The sequence below is a fragment of the Zonotrichia leucophrys genome, chromosome 6, assembly GCF_028769735.1.
Source record: "Zonotrichia leucophrys gambelii isolate GWCS_2022_RI chromosome 6, RI_Zleu_2.0, whole genome shotgun sequence".
Lineage (NCBI taxonomy): Eukaryota > Metazoa > Chordata > Aves > Passeriformes > Passerellidae > Zonotrichia > Zonotrichia leucophrys.
Genome location: NC_088176.1, coordinates 20,524,024 through 20,542,784, shown reverse-complemented (window position 1 = coordinate 20,542,784; position 18,761 = coordinate 20,524,024). Strand labels below are relative to the sequence as shown.

Below are 18,761 nucleotides of genomic sequence, written 5' to 3'. Positions count from 1 at the left end.
GCTGCATTGACACCAGGGCTTCCAGCTGAATCCGCTGGGCTCTGCTTGGCTTGTTACACTTTGCTGAGTAAGACTGGGAACAGTAAAGCTTTTAAAACAGCCTGAAGAGCAGGGCTGCAGGAGCCTGTGGCTAGTGGGGAGGGAGCAGTGTGTAGTGTAGAGGGATGTCTCATGAAGGGGTTTACAAAATGCTTCCCTGAGTGCTGTAGAAAGGTCAGAAGGAGTTCCCTTGCCCGGATTCTGAGTTTATCTCAAGTTTGAAGCCAAGGACTATGTCTGCAGTGAATGGCTGGGGTGCTTGCTCCCTCCCCTTCCTGAGTGCCCATGCTGTTGTATTTCGTGTTGCTTTGCAGTGCTGGCTTTGGTCAAACTGTGGGATCTTCTGGAGGTGAGAACCTGCAGAACCTGGTTATCATACTCTCTGAGGTAGTGAAACACACGTACGGCTTTATCTCTGCCTTTGTAGGCAAAGAATGGCATGTTAGGCCTGAGCACACTTAATCTGCTCACATCATTAATTGTGACAGAGATCACTCTCACCTGTAGCAGTGAGCCTGTGCTGATTCACTAATTTGACCTCCTTTGATTCTTGAAGTTCCTGGAAAGTTGCTGGTGGCTGTGAGAGCCCAAGCTCCCCACTTCCTCTTCATGTGCACATTGGTGTGCTGCTGGTTTGCTTTGTAAGGTGTGCAGTAGGTAATACTCAGGGTATGTGTTCCTGTTGAAAACAAGTGGATAGGAATTCTCTTTCTTTTACCAGGTCCACCTGCTGGATAATTCAAAGAAAAATTTTCGACAGCTTGTTAGCTGATAAACTGAGAAATATACATGTGAATAGAAAAGGCAGCTTTGAGTGACACCAAGTGTAGAAAGTGCAATGTCAAAGGTGCACACTACGACTTTTTTAAAAAGATTCCTCTCTTCTAGGTATTTTTAATAGCTTTTTTGCTTTGGCCACTATTGTACACATATTAATATCTGCCTTCAGTCAGATTATCTTTGCAAGGTAAGTACAAGGTAATGAAATGCAGGAAAAGAGAATAAATTGCCGTGGCCCACTCTTCAGGGTGCTCATTTGAGATGCAAATAGAATTACTTAAACCATCTTGATTGTGAACACACACTCTGTGGTGTTCAAAGTCTAATTTCTGTGTTACTTGAAGAGAAAAGTAGAGACTGTGCTAAGTTTATGTAGGGTGTTTATTTTAATTTGTTTGTTTTGGCTTCTCTGTACAGTAATACCAGGGGTTCACAGATACTGGTGTGTGTAAACAGAGCTTGTGACCAATGGTGTGGACTTAAGGTTGTCTTTAAGATCTGTGTGTATATGTACTGTTAGGGGTCATATTACACTTTTACACATGGAGTTTGTTTCTGGGAAGTAGTGAGAGCATGGGAAAAGGCTATTACAAGGTGTTGATGTTAGTGGTTTTACTGAAGGAAAGGCTTTCAGAAAATATGTTTGCCAGCATTTCTTGAAAGAAATCTTATATTTGTTTATTGTGTCATGTTGATCCTTGAACATCCTCCTTCTGTCTGTAGCTGATGGCAAGAGATGAGGATTTTGCCACTGTCTTGTTTCTCGAGCTTTCGCTGGCTGAGAAAAGTGGAGCTTGGCTCTTTCATCCTCACATGGCTCCAGACATGTGTTGCCCTTGGTGACTTTGTGACTCTTGCACAGTTGCTACCACAGAGGTGCTGGAGGTGCTGTTTGGCTGTGGGAGCCCCTCTGCACTTGCACTTGGGACATGGTGGCACTGGGATCATTCTGCACTGAGAGGCTGGAAAACAGACTCTGGCTTTCAGAAATGTTGCCTGCAATGGCAGTAGTATGCTGCTACAGATTTATTAATTTGAGCTGGTCTTTGAAATGGTAGTGTAGAAACACTGAAATGAAAAGGAGAGAGGAAGGGATCATTATATGCTTATTTTCTTTGCATTTCTTTTTAGGCATCTCCTCTTAGCTCTTGTCAGAAAGGATATACTGAATTGATGGGAGCCTCTGGTCATTCTTAAGGCCTAGAATGATTTTTATGTTTGTTTCTACTAATTCTGCAGATGGGGAAGTGGTGTCAGTCTAAGACTTGCTGGTATCCCTGTTTAAGGTGGTGGTTTGGTATGGCATAGTGTCCTCTGCTACCCTGATGCAAATGCTGAGACATGTCAGTCATTCTGTAGTACAGTCTTGCTGGAAAAAATGAGAGAATATGGGGTGAAGTCTGTGTCTCGAAGTGCAGGGTGAGGGAACTAATGCTCTTTTGCTGGGAATGTCTCAGAGAGGAAGTTTAAATTTAAACAAGCATGAAGGAACCTGAAGGTTCAGACTAGTCTCACACTACAAAATGTATTTGATGTAAATTCGATTTCTGTCTTGATGCAACTCAAATGGTATCTTAGCAGCTGGCACCAATTGACTATCTCCCGGAGTTGGCATGATGACAGCAATCAAACTGAATTTATTGCTTTGAGTTTGATTCTTCTTCCGGACTCTTCCCATTCTCAGAAATGTAATCTAGAATGTGTTCCCACAGGAATGATAGTTGTAAGCCTCCTTTAACAGCAAGGATAGAGCATGGTCCTAATGCAGGATTGAAGACAGGTGGACTGCAGTAGTGAGCACCCAGATTGTATATTCCAGTTGAAAATAGAAATATTATGCATTTGTAATGGGAGGAACACTTTTTTTTTCTTCATGACATAGTTTCTTATCACAGAGCTGATTCACATCTAAGTGTTAGTTTTCTTGATGCTTCTTTTTACTGGTTTAGGAAAGAATCTGCCTTTCCACTAAAGTGGCTGAAATTTAGGCTACTAAAAGTTATCCCCTGCTCCTTTATCTTTTTCCTTTCTTAAGGCAGGTGTACTAAATAAAGAGTGAGCTTTAGCCACAAGACCTGCTGAAGTTTGATGCATTGTAGAAAATCAGGACAAACTATGATGGTTTTGGTCTTCTGTACTCAGGCAGGGTTGTTGTTTTAACCTTCCCAGTTAGAGTTTCTTACAGCAGTGACTTTACTGGTTGTGCTGATTTACACCCGTTTGTGTCCATCCATTATGCATTAAAAGTCCTACCTCAGTGACTGGACTGCATATTTTGTTGTGTGCTAACACAGCCATTCTTATTTTCTATTTAAGTTAATTTAAAATAAAAAGCCATCCCAAAGAAATCCCAGTACTTTTAAAAGGCATTTTATCGTCAGGTATGTTCTAAAGAAACCCAGGAGTAATGTCACTGAAGTGACAGTCCTATGTTTGCAGAGCAATGATGTTAAAGGTACTTGAGTTAAATGTAGGTTTACATGCTGAACAGAGATAGAAAAATCATGCTATATAAAGGACTGATAAAGATAAATAGACATTCACACTTCAGTTTGTGTATCAAACACAAGTAAGTTTTGTCCTTTTTTTAAGCACCATCTTAAGCATTTACATTTTAAGTTTTGCTACAAAAGAGATACATAGATTTCACTTTCCTGTCTGTGTAGATACTCATTGCTTCAGACTGCAGATAGAATAATTTTCCAAATAGCAAGATTATTTTTTTTTGGCTGGAAAACAGTAAATGAATATTAGATGAGTGTTTGTAATATCCTGTACTTAAGTTTTAAGCATCAGCTATTGTTCAGGGCTAGACAGCTCTGTAACGTAGCAGGAAAAGAGCTTAATGAAATCCAATATTTGGAAGCAGGAGGTAGATGAATTCAGACTTGGAACAGCAGTGCCGAATTTTAACAGGAAAGAGAGCTAACATTTGCAGTAATTTCTGTGGGTGTATGACTTTATTTATCACTTGTATTCTTGAATGTGAACCCTTATGCTTTCTAAAGGATATACTTTGTTTTAGGCAGATTATGGAAATTACTGGTTGAATGTCACAGTTTTGTGAAAGGTGAGAAATAGGCCAACCTAGAATCCCAGGCCTAGAATCCTGCAGGGTAGGTCAGATGTGTTGTTGTGCTCCTGTTAGCTATGAGGTATAGTTCTACTGTGCATTAGGAATAAACACCTCCACTCCACAAATGACCTGCAGAAATAAGTTTTATCTTTAGGGCAGAGGGAGGAGAAGTTATTTCTTTGCAAGCTCTTGGTAAGGAAGGGGTTTTTTCATTGTTATTTTAATACAGTTAGGACTAGTTTGTATTTTCAAGTTCAGACAGATCCTGTATGAGAAAAGTGTTAAAGCCAACCCATTCACTGCTCTGCTGGACTCAAAAAATACTGGATATTTTGTCTCCTACTGGGAATAAACCTTTGTTAGAGCAGAGTAAGGTAGAAAATTGAGGTTCTGTGTTTATTCCTTATGCATTTGGGTACCAGGTTGTTCCCCATAAGTACTGAATTGACTCTGGTGCTGATTTGGTAAGAGTCAAATGTTTACACCGTGCCAAAGGCCACCAGGTGCTGAAGACCTTTGGGGATGGAGTGTTTACCAAGTCGCTGGCTGGGCCGTGTGCTGGAGTTGCTGCAGGAGCGGGAGCTGTGATCCCGCAGGGCGGGCGGCAGGAAACCCGCCCAGCCTGACCTTTCGCTGCTCCCAGTTGTGGCGGCTGACTGCTGCGGGCTGGTGCTCCCAGGGCTGGAGTGTGCTTTTTCTCTGTGAGTTGTGCTTGAGTTGGCCTGTTTTGTTGCCCTGGAGACAGAAGAGTGTGGTATGCTTTCCCCCCGACCAGAAATAGTTTCCTGTACCTTGTGACCGGAGTGCTGTACTCCTCCTCTGGTCTCCGGCCAGGCTCTGTGGTGCTGGAGGGATGGAGTGTGGGGTGGTGACCTCTTGTCACAAGTTCTGATGTGGCTGCTGCCCATGAACACTAGCTGCCCTGCCAGCTCCCCTCCCTCTGCACGACGGTGTAGGATTTCAGGGGAGCAATTGCTCTTGATTTACATCTCCCATGGCATTTTGATGGTTATGTCATTTTGTTTGAGCCTTGCTCCTGTCAGCTGTCTGTCCTGACTGTCAGGACTTGGGAGCTGAATAGCACGTGGTGAGCTCTTGCCTCTTCTTCCCCCTTTGCTCAGCTGTTTTTGCTGCCTGCTTCTCTGTGTCCTTGTACTTGGGAACAGATTCTCAGCAAGTATAGCTGTGCACGAGGGCAACATGATCTGAGCAGATGAAGGATCCCCTTCCGTAGGAGTTCCAAGTAGAGCTGAGAGGGAAAGTGGGGAATTTGTGAGGCCAAAGCACGCAAGCAGGCTGTGGATAGTTTATCTTAAACTGTTGTCCTGCTGTGAGAATCTATCCTGAGTGCAGAGTGTGCAGCACTTCTGTTACTTTGCTACTGTGTTTTGCAAAATTTCATTTGTGAGAGATGCTGCTAAAAGGGAAGCAAAGACATCCCCACCCCTCCCAACTAACGCAGGTGAGAAAGTGCTTGCACTGCACCAAGGCCTCAGGAGCATGGAAGCTCTCCAGGCTTTCTTGCTGCCTTGTATTTTATTGGAGAGTGGTTCTGGCACAGAACTCTAAAATATATGCAACAACAACAATAATTTCCAGGACTGAGAAAGAAGGAGAGATGAAAGGAGTAATTTACCTTCCCCCATCCCTGAACAATAGCAGATGAGAATGTAAGCACATCTCAGCCCTATAATGTATTAATTGGGACATTTTCTATAGTTCAGCAGTGGAAAAGAAGACAGGAATCGTGCAATGCCCTGAGCTTCTATTCCCAGCCTGGGAGACAAAATTGTTCTGTGCTGAGATTTGGCTCAGTCTCAGTCTTCTGCTCACGGGGAAGAGAACAATTGCCCCAAGCCTCCTTTACAGAGAGAAGGGAAGATGATGCAGAGACCAAGTAGCTGAACAGACAATTTTCAGGCCAAGTAGTGCTGTGCAGCTTTGTTGAAGTGGGTCTCCAGTGGGGTTCCTATAAATCAGAGGGTGCTGCATTCCTATCACTATTCCATTCCTATCACTACCAGTGATCTGCTGAGTAGTCCAACCAGGCAAGGATCCTGCTTACTCCTGTGAAGGTGTGTTTGTCACAGGGATAGAGAGTCTCACCTGTGCTGAAGATCTGCTAGAGGGGAATTGTCAGGAGTGGGCAGGTTCTGCTACTTCCCTTTGCTGTGTTCTTTAGATGGCTGGAATGGGAAGTCCAAGGACTGGACATTCTTACTTGCCTTGTTCTAGGCATCTGCATTCACAAACATCTAGATTTTAGCAGCTGCCAGGGCTGCCTAAAATATTTTGTCTCCCTCAGTTCCTTTAAGTCAGTTTGTGCTTGTCCAGTGTGAGCATTTCAAAGGAGAAGAAGGGGTTGTTGTAGTGTAAATTCAGGAGTCAACCACTGCTGTAGTGAAAAGTCTCTGTGGCTGCAAAGCCTCCTGCTTCTTGGCTGAGGAAGGTAGTGTTGTTCTAAGTCCTTCTCCTTTCCTTGAACTCACACATGGGAAGAGAAACCATTTTTTACTCTCCTTGATATTTTTCTTTAATCCAGATGAATGTCGTGCTTGAACTGATGTTGCCTTTGGGCTGGAATAAGCATACTTAGCATTTGAGCAGAATTTCTTGCCTGGAGATTCCGAAGTGCGTGATCAGCATTTCACCAGCGAGTCTGTCCATGGGTACTGAAGTATGGTTACCTTTACAGTTCACTGAAGCTGGCAGAGTTCTCTACTTCATGTGATGGCTGTGCACTAGCAGGAGCTGTATTTCGCTCTCCTACTCTGCCCTTCTTTCGCAGTGTTTCTTTGGAGTGGAAGCAGTTCCTTTTCCCATTTCATGTGTGTTGTTTCTTCTGAGACTTTTTCTCTGACTCTCCAGCCTTGGAGAAAGAATACCTCCCAGAAGGGGTCTCACTGGAACTGGCTTTACATGTTTGAGAAGCTGATGGAAGAGCAGGGCCTTTCATTTTGCAGCTACTCACTTTGAATCAAAGGGTGCAATAGCAGTTTAGTGCTGGCTCTGTAGTGTGAGCAGCAGTCCTAGTGCAGCCTCAGCTGCATAGCCCTCTCCTGAAATGCCTGTGAAGTTTTGGGAGACAGACATGTTCCAGCAGTTCTCAGCCTTCAGGATGTCTGCTGGGTCACTGTGTTCCTCTCTGTTGAATATGAGCAAGAGCCTAATTCAGAGTTGTGGTACCTAACACCTTGTTTCTTATTCTCTTTCAGATCACCAGAAACTGGAACGTGAAGCTCGAATTTGCCGACTTCTAAAGCATCCAAATATTGGTAAATTTATTTGGGCTCAGAGGGGTAGGGGTGAGACAAGAGTAGCAGTGTGTCTCAGCTAGCATGCTGTAAGAGAACAGATGTATTCTGAATGTTCACAACAGCTTGTCAAAGTTGAATCACCTCAATAGTTTATCTCTCTGACAAATTTTGCATCCAGCCCTGTCCCATGCCTTAGCATCCTGCCCCAGGTGTTCGCCAGAGAGTGCGGTGTTCCTGCCTGCTCCCCCTGCAGAGCTGTCCCTGCTCTTTGGGTGAGGCATGACTCTTGTCTGCTCATCTGACATTCTGCAATGGAAGTGAGGTGTTGTGTTTTTCTCCACATCCATACTCTGTTTGTTCTCCTTGGCCCTTACTGACATGTCAGTTTAAGTGCTGTACTCAGAGACAAGCATGGGCTCATACTTCAGCTCCTCTCATTGTAGTGGCCACTTACTCTGAAAACAAGGGACCAAGACTGAATTGCCTATGTTGAAGGGGGGAAAACAAAAGAGTACTGGAGCAAAGGGAATAGTTTGTCTAAAAATAAAGAGGGAGGCAAAATAAGGCACAACATTAAAAAGCCTAACTTATTTACTGAAATGTAGAGAGAGGGCATGGATTTTTATCTAGTTCCAAAGCGCCATGGAAGCTTGGACCATTAATAATCCTCTTTTTAGCTTTTTTAAATAAATAAAGCCTCTAGGATCCTAGCTACAATCTGATTTGAGCTAATTTATTTAAGAAAACATTAGGAAATACCAAACTGCCACTTTTAACAAAACCACAGTTAAATATCAATTCCTGGGAAGACTATGATGTATTACTTTGTATTACTTTTGCATAAATCAGTCAGTGGAGATAATACTTTAAGGACATCTCTCTGGTCTTCTGACTTTCAGCTTAGTAATCATTTGCTCCTGCTCTGAAGGGCTGGGAGAGGAAAGGTGCCTTAGAGCATACCCCATGGACTGGTGTCTGTACTCTATTCCATGTGTGATCAACAAGCAATTTCCACAAGCTCAGGACCTGACTTAATGCAAAGTTCCTTAGCAGCAGCTTGTAATCAGAGTTTTCTTGCATCTGAGTGTAGCTGTGATGTAGGTATGGCTTGAGAGGACCAGGGGCCCCCTTCTGCAGTAATTTGCACTGATGAATATATTAGCCAGTAAGTTTATTGCTTGGCAGTACTCACACTGACTAAAACTCTAGTTATTGCATTTCATTTGCCCTGTAAGACTTGCTATACTTAGTTTAGTAGGTGATGTCACTTTATATTTTGACCTTAACTTCACTTCCACAATCTCTCCTTTTTATAATTTCTTACATCTTTTCTTTCCAAACCTCTCACAGAGTAAATTTTATACACAACAGGAAAACCACTCTTATAAGTAAACAGCAGGGAGAGAGAAATATATCACGTTCCTGTTTCAATTCTGCAGTTGTAATGAGTGGCAGTGCTTGTCTTCTGTTCTGTTGTGGTTTGGAAAAGACAGTTTGGGGGAATGTCAGTGGTCCCTTCCATTTTCTACAGAGAATTTCCCACCTTCCTAGAAAGAAGAGATTTTCTTTTAAGAAAAGGAACTAGTCATTGTAAAGTCAATGAGTGCTTACAAATAAAAATAACGGAATCAATTTTTATGCCTACAACAGAATCAAAGTGCACTGAGTAAGACCTCAAGAAGGCATATGGTTCATTCAACAATCCTGTGAAAATCTTTTATACCTGGCTGGTTCCAGGCATGTTTGTACTTAAAAACCTTTAATCCTTTCACAGCCCCTGGTGGCAGTCTTTCAAATGTTTCATTTTTCTGTCAGTTAAACATTAAAAACATAATTTGCCTTTCTCTTAGCTTGTTGTTTCTCGTTGTATCTGGAGTATCTGGGGAAAGTAGTTTTTCTTTCTTGTAACAATCTTTTACATATTTGAAGACTGTTATCATGTCTCTTTTTAGTCTATTTCTTCAGACTAAACAAACCCAGTTCTTTCAATCTTTTCTCATGTCATATTTTCTAGACCTCCAGCCTCCAGTCCAATTTTTTTTCCTTTTCCCACTCCTCCTTCTCTGGACTCTCTCCAGTTGCTTCATATCTTTCTAGAAACATGATGCCCAAAATTGGACATGACTGAGGTCATGTCAATGTTGTCCAGAGGGGAAGGAAGTGCTTCACCTGTCCCACCAAAGATATTTGTTTTGTACATCAACCTTAGAAGCTTTCATTTATATATATTGTTGATGCACATTTGTTTTTTGACACAGACTAATGTCTGCAAAACTTCTGGCAAGCACATATTTATTTATTTTTTCTTGTATAAATGAGAATCCCCATTGAACTGGCTGTGTATTACCTTTATTTAAAAAGACAGGAAAAAGAAGAAATCTGGTCTGGGGGTTCACCTCTCCCCATTTGTCAAAACCATTTTGATTTTTCTTCTGATAGTGTAAAGGGTTTCGGGTCCCACAGGAATGTGGTCTTTGGTAACAGTGCCATATATTGAATCATGTCGCTAGTTAGTAACACTGTTGAGTACTGTTGGGCTCCAGCCAAAATCTTGAAGATATCACTAGATTCATTGTTCCAGTTTGACAATGATAAAATTTGAGTATTTTTTTCAATGAGTTGTAAACACTGTTGTCAGCTAGTTCTGAATACACATTTTTTCTTAATTGCTTGTGGAAAGAGCATGTAAGATGCTGTCAGAAGCCTTGCTGAAGTCCAGATGCTACATGCATTGCTGCTTCCATGTTCCTTGGACTTGTTATTTTGTCATGGAAGGGAAACATTGCTCTGATGTAGTGGGGTTTTTTTCCCTCAAAATGTGTATTAGCAGTTAGTAATCACCAAGTTACTGGCATTCCATGTTGTAAACTCTTCTGAGTGAGTACTTGGTGTGTTGCCTCGGTGTCAGCTATGTCAGTAACACTGCACAACCCAAAAAGAATTCTGCAGCTTTTGCACTTGCTTTCAGTTTCAACTTTTGTTGTTACTGTTTTTGTTGCAAACTGTGTTGAAGCAAATCAACAGGGACCTGAGCCAGTAGCAAGTCTGGGCAGAAGACTGAAAGTTAGAACTCTGTGAGGCAGGCTGCTTTTCCCTCTTGCCTGTACACAGGATATAAAGCAAGCCTGCTGTTGAGTTTGTGGTCTTACGCATTTACTGCAGGACAGTTGATTCTGAACTGCAATGCACTGACCATAACACTGCTACTCTGATAAAATAAAGATTTCTCTAGATACAAAGTAGAAGTGATACTCCCATTTGCTGTTGGGTTTGTTTTTTAATGACTGCTTTCTGAGTTATCCTAACATGCCTTCATCAAATACCAGCTCTAATTAGAGGCTTTGGCTCTCTAGCTGGGTGTTTGGCTTGTCTTTAAATGCACATTATGGCCAAGGTAATCACAGTAGAGTAATCCTTCTAAAAGCTTGGTGTTGCAATAAGGGTTTTTTGTCTGGACAAAAGAAAGTTGACTCAAGGCAATTTTCTTCTGATTTCCATCTTATGGTATGCATGATATGGAATGTGTCATTATAGCTGGTCAGACTTCACTAGAGTAAGGATTTCTTTCCCTAAATTTCAGTTTGTTCTTTCTCCTTCTGACAACTCCTAGAGAACTTTGCATTCTGGCCCAGAGAGACATTTGCCAGCCATGGTCATCAAATACAGCAGAATTGGACAGAGATCAGTCAGTGATCTGTTCTTTTCAAAAAAGGCACCCATTACTGAGGATATGGATGTGTACAAGAGGCAGAAGAAAACATCGTTAAAACCCCACTGTCCATAAAGAGATAAAGAGCCTGTGGAAGTTGGCAAGAGTTATGGCTCTGTGGGAAATTCCACTTCTAGAACAACTTAGTGTTCAGTGATTCACTTAGGTATAGATCTTGTGACATTAGGCATGGATGTATTTGTGAACATCTACAATAGAATGATACAGCTGCTTCCTCCTTAATCCCTGTTTTGCTGGAAAGAGGTAGATTTCTGTAAGAACAATCATAGCCCTAACTCTTCATTTGCAGATGCTTTGCTGGTTGTGCCACTGAAAATCGTGCAATTGCTAAGATCAGAGCTAAACTTACAATGTCTTGAATATCAACTCCTGCTTAAAGGAAGAGCTATTTGGTTTTCTGCTTAGTTGAAAACTTTAGTCAGTCTGAAAATCTGAATTTGATTTTTAAGTCCTGTAGTTCATCCACTACAGACACTATCTTTGTGAAACATTCATTTTTCCCTCATACTTCTGCTACCTATCAAAGGTTTAAAGCAGTAACAGAGCTGGGAACCCTAGAATATTCCTGCAGGTTTGTTCAATGCAGATATGAAGTTCAGAAACATGACCTTTCCTGTCTTATTTCCCAAAGCAATAATGATGCAAAATTCAATCAAAATCATCATTCATAGTTTTGAAAAGTCTTTTCTACATCCTCCTACAAAGGTAGGGTTGTGACTTGTTCAGTGTACAGAACAGAAGTCCGCTCTGTGTGTGGGTTTTGTCCACTGTGTTGTTAGGTGTTGCTCTTCTCCTAAATTTTCTTTGTTATGACAGTGTAAATACGGGCCTCTTTTCTGGATTTGTCACCACTTGATCTATATTTTTTCTTAGGTGTTTTTAATCTAACTGTATAAAAGAAGTTCTTGAATATCTTTTGTTCATAGTTGGAACTGAGCACTTCTGGTTGGTCATTGTGCCCCAGCTCATGGCAGCCCATTGCTGTGAAGAACTGCATGCACTTAGGTCTAGAATAATAAAACCATATGTTTTAAGAGAAGTTGCGAGTAGCCCAAGAGCCAGAGCCAAAATATTTTCCTGATTTCTGCCTTTGTATCCTCTGCTGAATGCTTCAGAGTTAATTTCTTTGAGGGAATTTATAGCAGTGGTGAAATGCTGTCCTCAGCATCTATCAGAATTATTGCTTTTTCAGGTTTTTCCTACTTCAGACTTCTTTTCCAAAATATGCTTGCACCTGAATTCTTCTTATTTTAACTTCTATCTGTTGGCTTTTCTCAGCACAAATCCACAATTTTGGGCATGTCCTTATTTAAAATGGGGAGAAAATGGTATAGAAATCTCCTGTGAATTAGAAGAATTTCTTTTGACCCAGTTGAATTTAATTTCCTTTGACAAGTGGTCTGTCCTCCTTCTACCTCTGAGTTGTGGGAGTGATTTTGATGGATGTGTATAAGAAAAGGGCTCCAGTTTGTGTGTCCTTAAATGATGGTTACAGATGAGGTGTGAAGTGGGGCAAAGACAGAAAGAAGGATGCTGTGCTTCTGTGTCCGGCCCAGCTGGATTATCCCACAATAGCAAACCGTTGTGGGAAACAGGGTGTGTGGGTCACGTCTGCAGAATTAATACTGGGCTTGTTGTCTTGGTGGTATCAGCCACAGCTTCAGGTTCACTCATTCCTCATTTTAACATACTAGTCTTGATTAGAAAGCCTTCAGTATTCCTCCCCTGCTGCCATTTGAAATGTTTTCCTATCACCTTTTCCTTAACAAGAGATTTGAATTGCTTCCTTAGTGAACAAGAAAAAAAGTGTAGGCTGTGTTTTGCTGTAAACAGCAGATTTCCTTGTTTTCATTTGGCTGCAGGCATCCAGACTGCCTTTGCATTTGGGACAGAAAGGATGTAATGTGCAAAAAATAGTTAAAATGCAGGGCATTCTCCAGTGTTTTGGCCATGATTGCTCCCTATGGATACTCAGGGGTGTTCAAGTGGGATGCTCCCATGCATGGCTGGCTGTTTAAATCTGCTGCCCTGCAATTTATTGCTGAGGGACTGTTTCAGGTGCAGAGGGGATGGTATGGGGAAGGTAGTGTAGGGGGAAAAGAGACCTTGTAGTAAGAGTTATGCTTTGAGACCTAATCAGTTACTGTGCAGCTTTTCCTTGGAAGTGTCATGGGGCTATCTGAGAGGACAGCAAGTTGCTGAGCTTCCTAAGAGGTCAAACAATAATATTCTTGGACTTAAACCTTTAACCTGCTCTCCTCCTACCCTGCCAAAACAAACCAAAAAACCCCAAAAAACCTGCCAACAAACACTCAAAAATCCCTCTATCAGCTGAAGACTATCAGCTGAAGTGCGTTCCTGCTACAAAGTTTGGGCCTTTGAGCTGCAAGTTACCATTTGTTATTTTCTAGTCTCTGTACTGTTAGAGATTCAGGTGAGTGCTCATGCATGTTTGCCTGATGGAATGCTCTCCAAAACCACAGGCAGTCCACCTTTTCATTTCTCATTCTGATTTTCACAGTTAATTATTTCACTATTATTCATATCTGCATATTTTCTTCTTTTACTGCTATCTCTTCTTATAGCTTTTCCTCTGATTTTAAGAAAACCATTTCTACATAATCCATCTCAGTTTGGGAATAGAGTAATAATTGCATTTTTTTCCTTGCCAGGGGATATATTTATTCTGTATGTCTCTCTGGTCTATGCTAGAGACATATTTGGATTCCATTATTCATCTATTTAGCTGTGAGATTTATCTGTGTGCAAGCAATCCCTTAAAAAAATAAATAGTGGGATGAGGGCCAGATTCCGTGCACTCAGAGGTGCTGCAAAACTCAGAGGAGGATTCCCCTACATTCTGCCTTCCCCCCACACTGAGGAAGGGAGGGAGCCTCCTTTGGGTCCCTCTGCCCAAGGCCTGATGGCAGCAGGGGGTGGCTGCCCTCTGGTCAGATCCTGCAGGCGACAGGCGGCCGTGCCAGGGGCTCCTGGCTGTGCTGGGCAGTGCCAGGCAGAGCCGAGAGCATCAGGCTCACACAGCAAGGTTTGGGGATGGCAGGCACAACACCTGCCTGCAGGGATTCAGCCCTCATGGCAGAAATGCCAGGATGCAGAGCATTGTGTGAGAGAGCTAAAATTTGTCGTGGCCACTATCTGTATTTTATTAATTTTAATAAAGTGGGTGTTCTCTGCTTATTTTCTTTGAGACACCAGTGAAGTTGGCTTGTTATTATTTTGGGGGATTTTTAGAAAAAGCTCTCATATAATACTAGTGGTTATCAGAAGTACTTTGCTTATCTGCTATGTGGCTAATAGGAAATTATTAATAACAATTCTGGATGGTCATGATTGCACTGTTATCAGGAGAGCAGGAAATATTCCTGTGAAATATTCTTTTGGCGCATCTAATGTTTAACTAGGGCATTCTAGATGTTATGTATTGTGTGCTGAACTTCAGCTTATCAATACAGACATTTAAAATCAGAGGAAGAATAGCATTTAGTTGGCACTGAAATATTTTTTTAAAATACTTTGTGGTTTTTTTTTTTCTTTTTCACTTCTGCAGAAAGACAGGTTTCTTAACAGGAAAGGTACTGTTCTCCCTGCAGCTCCTTTCTAGGCTGTGAATTTCTGTGCATAAGGGAATTTCCCAACTGGGCACTACCTTAGTCTCATTTTTTAGGGCTGGAGAGTTAAAAAGGTTACAGTAAGAACAGTGGTGAGGGGGACAGGAAATCCACCTCTGTGCTTGTGGGCCTTTTCATACTTCCTTAGCACTGTTCCTTGCCTTTCTTTGCAGAGCCTGCAGCAGCTTGGTTCTGCCTGAACCTGAGCAGAGTGTTAACAAATCCTCCTTCTCTTCTATTTTCCAAAGCTTTGGAACTGCATTTGGTGTAAAATGCTGTGTGCTTGGGGGCTTTACAGCAAGCTGGTGTATGTCCAGCATACCCTGACCTCGCTGTGTCGGGTTTGGGAGAGGAGGGAAGGAGAGCACGTTTCTTAGGGGCTGGGGAACAGCAGCCCGCTGTGTCCTGTTAGCTAACTGTCCTGCTGCTGCTGGTCACTGCTCTGACAAAGCTGGGCATTAGCTGCTGGGACAGATGATTTCTAGAGGATTATTTGCATTACACAATTTAATGCTTTTTAATAGCAAATTTTTAATTAAAAGGAGAGTCCTTTTGGAAGCAGCCTGAGCAGCTGCAACTGAATTTTGCGTGTTTAATGTAATTAGAGAAACAGCTGGGGTGGGAGCTGAGCACCCAGCTCACTGGCAGGCACAGGTTGGTGGTGGCTCCTCGTGGGACAGACATCCTGAGTGATGTGAAGTGTGCAGGAAGTGTCCTGGCACACAGCCAGGCTCGGAGATGGTGGGACAGTTCCCGTCTTGGCTGCCCAGGCTGCTGAGCAGCTGGGGAAGCAGGGAGTGTGGGTGGTAGCCATCTGCCTCAGTTCACTTGTCACTTGTGCTGCCATGGACAATAGTGCTCAGTTTGCAGGCTGTCGGGCCATGTGTGTTTGTAATAGTTTCAGTACCTCCTGGCACATTGCAGAGTGTCCATGGAAGAGGAATCAGGTAGACTTTACCCTCCAGTTTTATTCTGCTGCTTCTGGTATGCAGAGTGTCTTGAAATAAACCCTTGCAGCATCTCTAACCTCTTCCATTTCTCCACGATACAGGCAAATGTCTGATGTCTGGTTGAAAGTTGCTGAAAAGTGAAGCTGTGGTTTTTCCTAATGAGTGGCTGATGTTTAAATAACATGGCTCAGTCCAGAAGATCCCAGAGCACTTTTAAGTTTGCACTACTAAGGCTCCATGGAAGAGTTCCTGTGTTGCAATTACCATGACCCAGGAGACAACCATAAACCTCTGTGTTGTCTTTTACTGGCTCTGCCACACCGGCAACTTAATTTGAGAGCCCTAATGCATTAGGCACTTGATGTGTGTTGGTGCAGAGGTAGTTGGCTGATACTGTCCTTTATGTGCCCATAGTATCAAAAATCAAAGCTTTACACTTTGGAGCACCATTGAACCTAGATTTAGCAGACAAGATTACCTGTAGCTTGAACACTTTCCCTAAGGACAAGCAAAGACTACTGATACGTAGGAGCCAGCAGATTCCATCCTATGTTACCTTCTCCTGAGCAGAGATGAGTGATTGCTGCATGAAGATAATGGGAATTGTCCTGTGAAATTCTGCTTCTATACTTACTTTTTGTTGCAACTTTGGAAACTTCTTTGCTTTAAGATATTTACTTGCAGCAGGTTGCCAGAAATCACCGTGTGTTAACAAGAGCCTGCCTGCCCCAGGCATGGGCTAAGCCCCTGTACAGCCCTGCTGTGCTGTTTCCTGTGGCTATGGGATACAGGGAATGTTCATCCTGGGGCTTACGTGGCAGGCACAAATCCTCCTGGCCTGTTGTGCTTGACGTAAGAGTAAAAAAGATAATAATATTCAGCACACTGGACAGAGTGAAAGGGAGATGTGGGTCAGAACTAGGCTAGGCATATTCTGTGTTTGTGACCCCAATACCAATTAGTATTGTAGATGTGACCTTTTAAAGACGAGATGCCTGTTGCTTTTCAATGTCTTATGTTCTTGTAGTTGGGGTGGATTTTTACAAAATTTGATAGCTATTTTCTGATTTCTTCATTATTCACTTCAACTTTTGCATTCACAGAGCCTTGCTCTGCGTGACTCAGCAGCAATTTGCATTTGTTGTTAGGCTGGTGCAGTTTGTTATGAAGGAGATTTTCCTCTAATGTTCAGTTGGTTTGTATCACACTCAGGCATCAGAGAGCTGAGGCTGTCTGTACTGGGTCACTTTATTCAGGCATGGAATGCAAACCATATGGCATGACTGTTACTGCATTGCTGTTTTTTACAAAAATGCCTAATTTTCTCTCATTAATATAATAGCTTATCAGTATTATTTTTTCTAAAATAAAAAAGGTAAGTGCACAAGGATTTTGGAACACTTTGAAGTAGCGGCTTGAAGTTCTGTTCAAGAACTTGAGGCAAGATTTCCAGTGAGACTCTGAAGACAGCAGGCCTGGAAAAGTAATATTCACAGCAGATGTTCTTAGAAAGTGCCTGAACTCCAGTCCACAGCTGCTGTGAGGTTCAGTAACCGCAGCCTTTGAGCCACTCAGTGTGGTATCAGGCTCTGTGCAAATACCCTGGATTGCGTTAGGGCCTTGGACCTTGCACACACACCCACACAAGACAGAAAAAAACTTGCCCTAACTTGCAGAGTGTGCTGAAGATCTGAGTTTTTGGGGAAAGGGAGCTATTTGGTATCTTTGTTTTTCTGTTGTTAGTTACTTTTCCAAAAGACCAGTGTTGTGGGAGATGCTTCCTGTACAGGTAAAATCAGTTTCCATAGGATAAGGCTGAAGGGAAGAGCAAAGAAAAGTATGCTTAGAGCAGTTAGCTAGGTTGTCTCTTGTGTGTGTCTCACAGCTCTTTAACAGTGCAGTTACGTGTGTGCATTTAAAATCGGAGGGACAGCTTTGAGTAGCAGACCCTTGGTGGAGTACCACTGCAGTACCAGATTCAGGAGATACTTAAAAAACACATTAGGCTTTCTTTGTGGCTTGCTGAAAACATCGTTTCATCAAGATGCTGTATTGAAACCACTGCTTATTCCTCTCAGAATCTACGTGCTTCTTGGCAATATCATCCAAGTGGTGATGCACACTTTCTCCTGACTGAGCAGCTGGTTTTGTTGGAAAGCTTTCTACCTACCAGTCTGTAATTGATGCTGCTCCTTTGGACAGCATTTGTTCTGGCAGTGCTTACTAGGCCTCTGTGGTTTTTTAGGTATTATTTCAAAAGTTATCTGTAAGACTTGTCGGTCTTACAAAATTAGATGTGCTTGTGAACTCTACAAAACCTTTTTTTTTTGTGTGTGGATGGGACCTTTTTTTTTCTCCTGAATAAAACTTTGGGTGAAGTCTTTCACCATATCCGGTAATTGATTTAGTACCTTGTTGTCTTACTTGTTTCTTTTTTCTTTCCTACTCCCCTCTCTCTCTGTTCTTGTGAACCTAACCATTGTAGTACATCCATCAGAGATCTTTGAATGGGAAGAGTCATCAGGTGACTCCAGCTGTGAGTGGTATTGGCAGGGTCTAATTTCCTACATCTGAAAGAATCCCTGTGTTAAAAGGGTTTGGCTAGGAAGGAAATACAGTTTGAATTGCTGCTTCTTGGTAACAGAATCAGCTGATAGAAATAATCTACCTCATCTTCTGGTGAATAGAGTGAGATGAGCTTCCCTGGCAAATACTCTTTTTAGTTTGGTTGTGTTTTGAAAGACACACTGTTACTGTTGTGCAACTTCCCTCTTGCTGCAGCTTGAGACTCCTTTTGTGTATGATGTGTGCATTTGTCTAGCCTACCCTGCTAGACACATGCTTCACTGGTCCCCTGATGACAGAAAAAAACACAGTACTGTAATATTTTTGAAGAAAGGTTTAACTGGATGAATACTTTTGTTTCTGTTTTTCTTATTATTGATAATCATGTTTCAGGAGTACTTTGCCCTCCAGTGTCTCCATATAATTATATTTTTCACTCTCTTGTAACCTCTGTCAACAGGTTATACAGATATGAGCAGCTTTTGTGGGCTCTGCTCAACCACTGTGTTAAAGCTGAATTTATGGTAGTAAAAGAGCTGTTAGACAGTGTGTCAGGACCAGCAGCCTGTGGAAGAAATGGGATCCTCTTTTCATGGGAAGATGCTTGAAACAGAGGACAGCCCAGTACTTGAGTTTTGCTGTTGGGACTGGCATATGGGCCATTGGAACTGGGCCATTTGGGAACCTGTGTTTTGCCTTCAGGTGGAGGACATTTGCACAGGTTATCTTTAAGCA

At 42.2% G+C, this 18,761-nt stretch overlaps 1 protein-coding gene across 14 annotated transcripts in view; it reads left to right on the top strand.

Annotated features, from left to right (window-relative positions):
- Positions 1–18,761, top strand: part of CAMK2G (calcium/calmodulin dependent protein kinase II gamma) — a 118,210-nt gene that overhangs the window by 45,213 nt on the left and 54,236 nt on the right. For all 14 annotated transcript variants that reach the window (XM_064717150.1, XM_064717148.1, XM_064717147.1 and 11 more), the window contains exon 3: positions 7,111–7,170. In XM_064717150.1, coding sequence (XP_064573220.1) covers positions 7,111–7,170 — 60 coding nt within the window. The remainder of the gene's footprint in view (positions 1–7,110; positions 7,171–18,761) is intronic.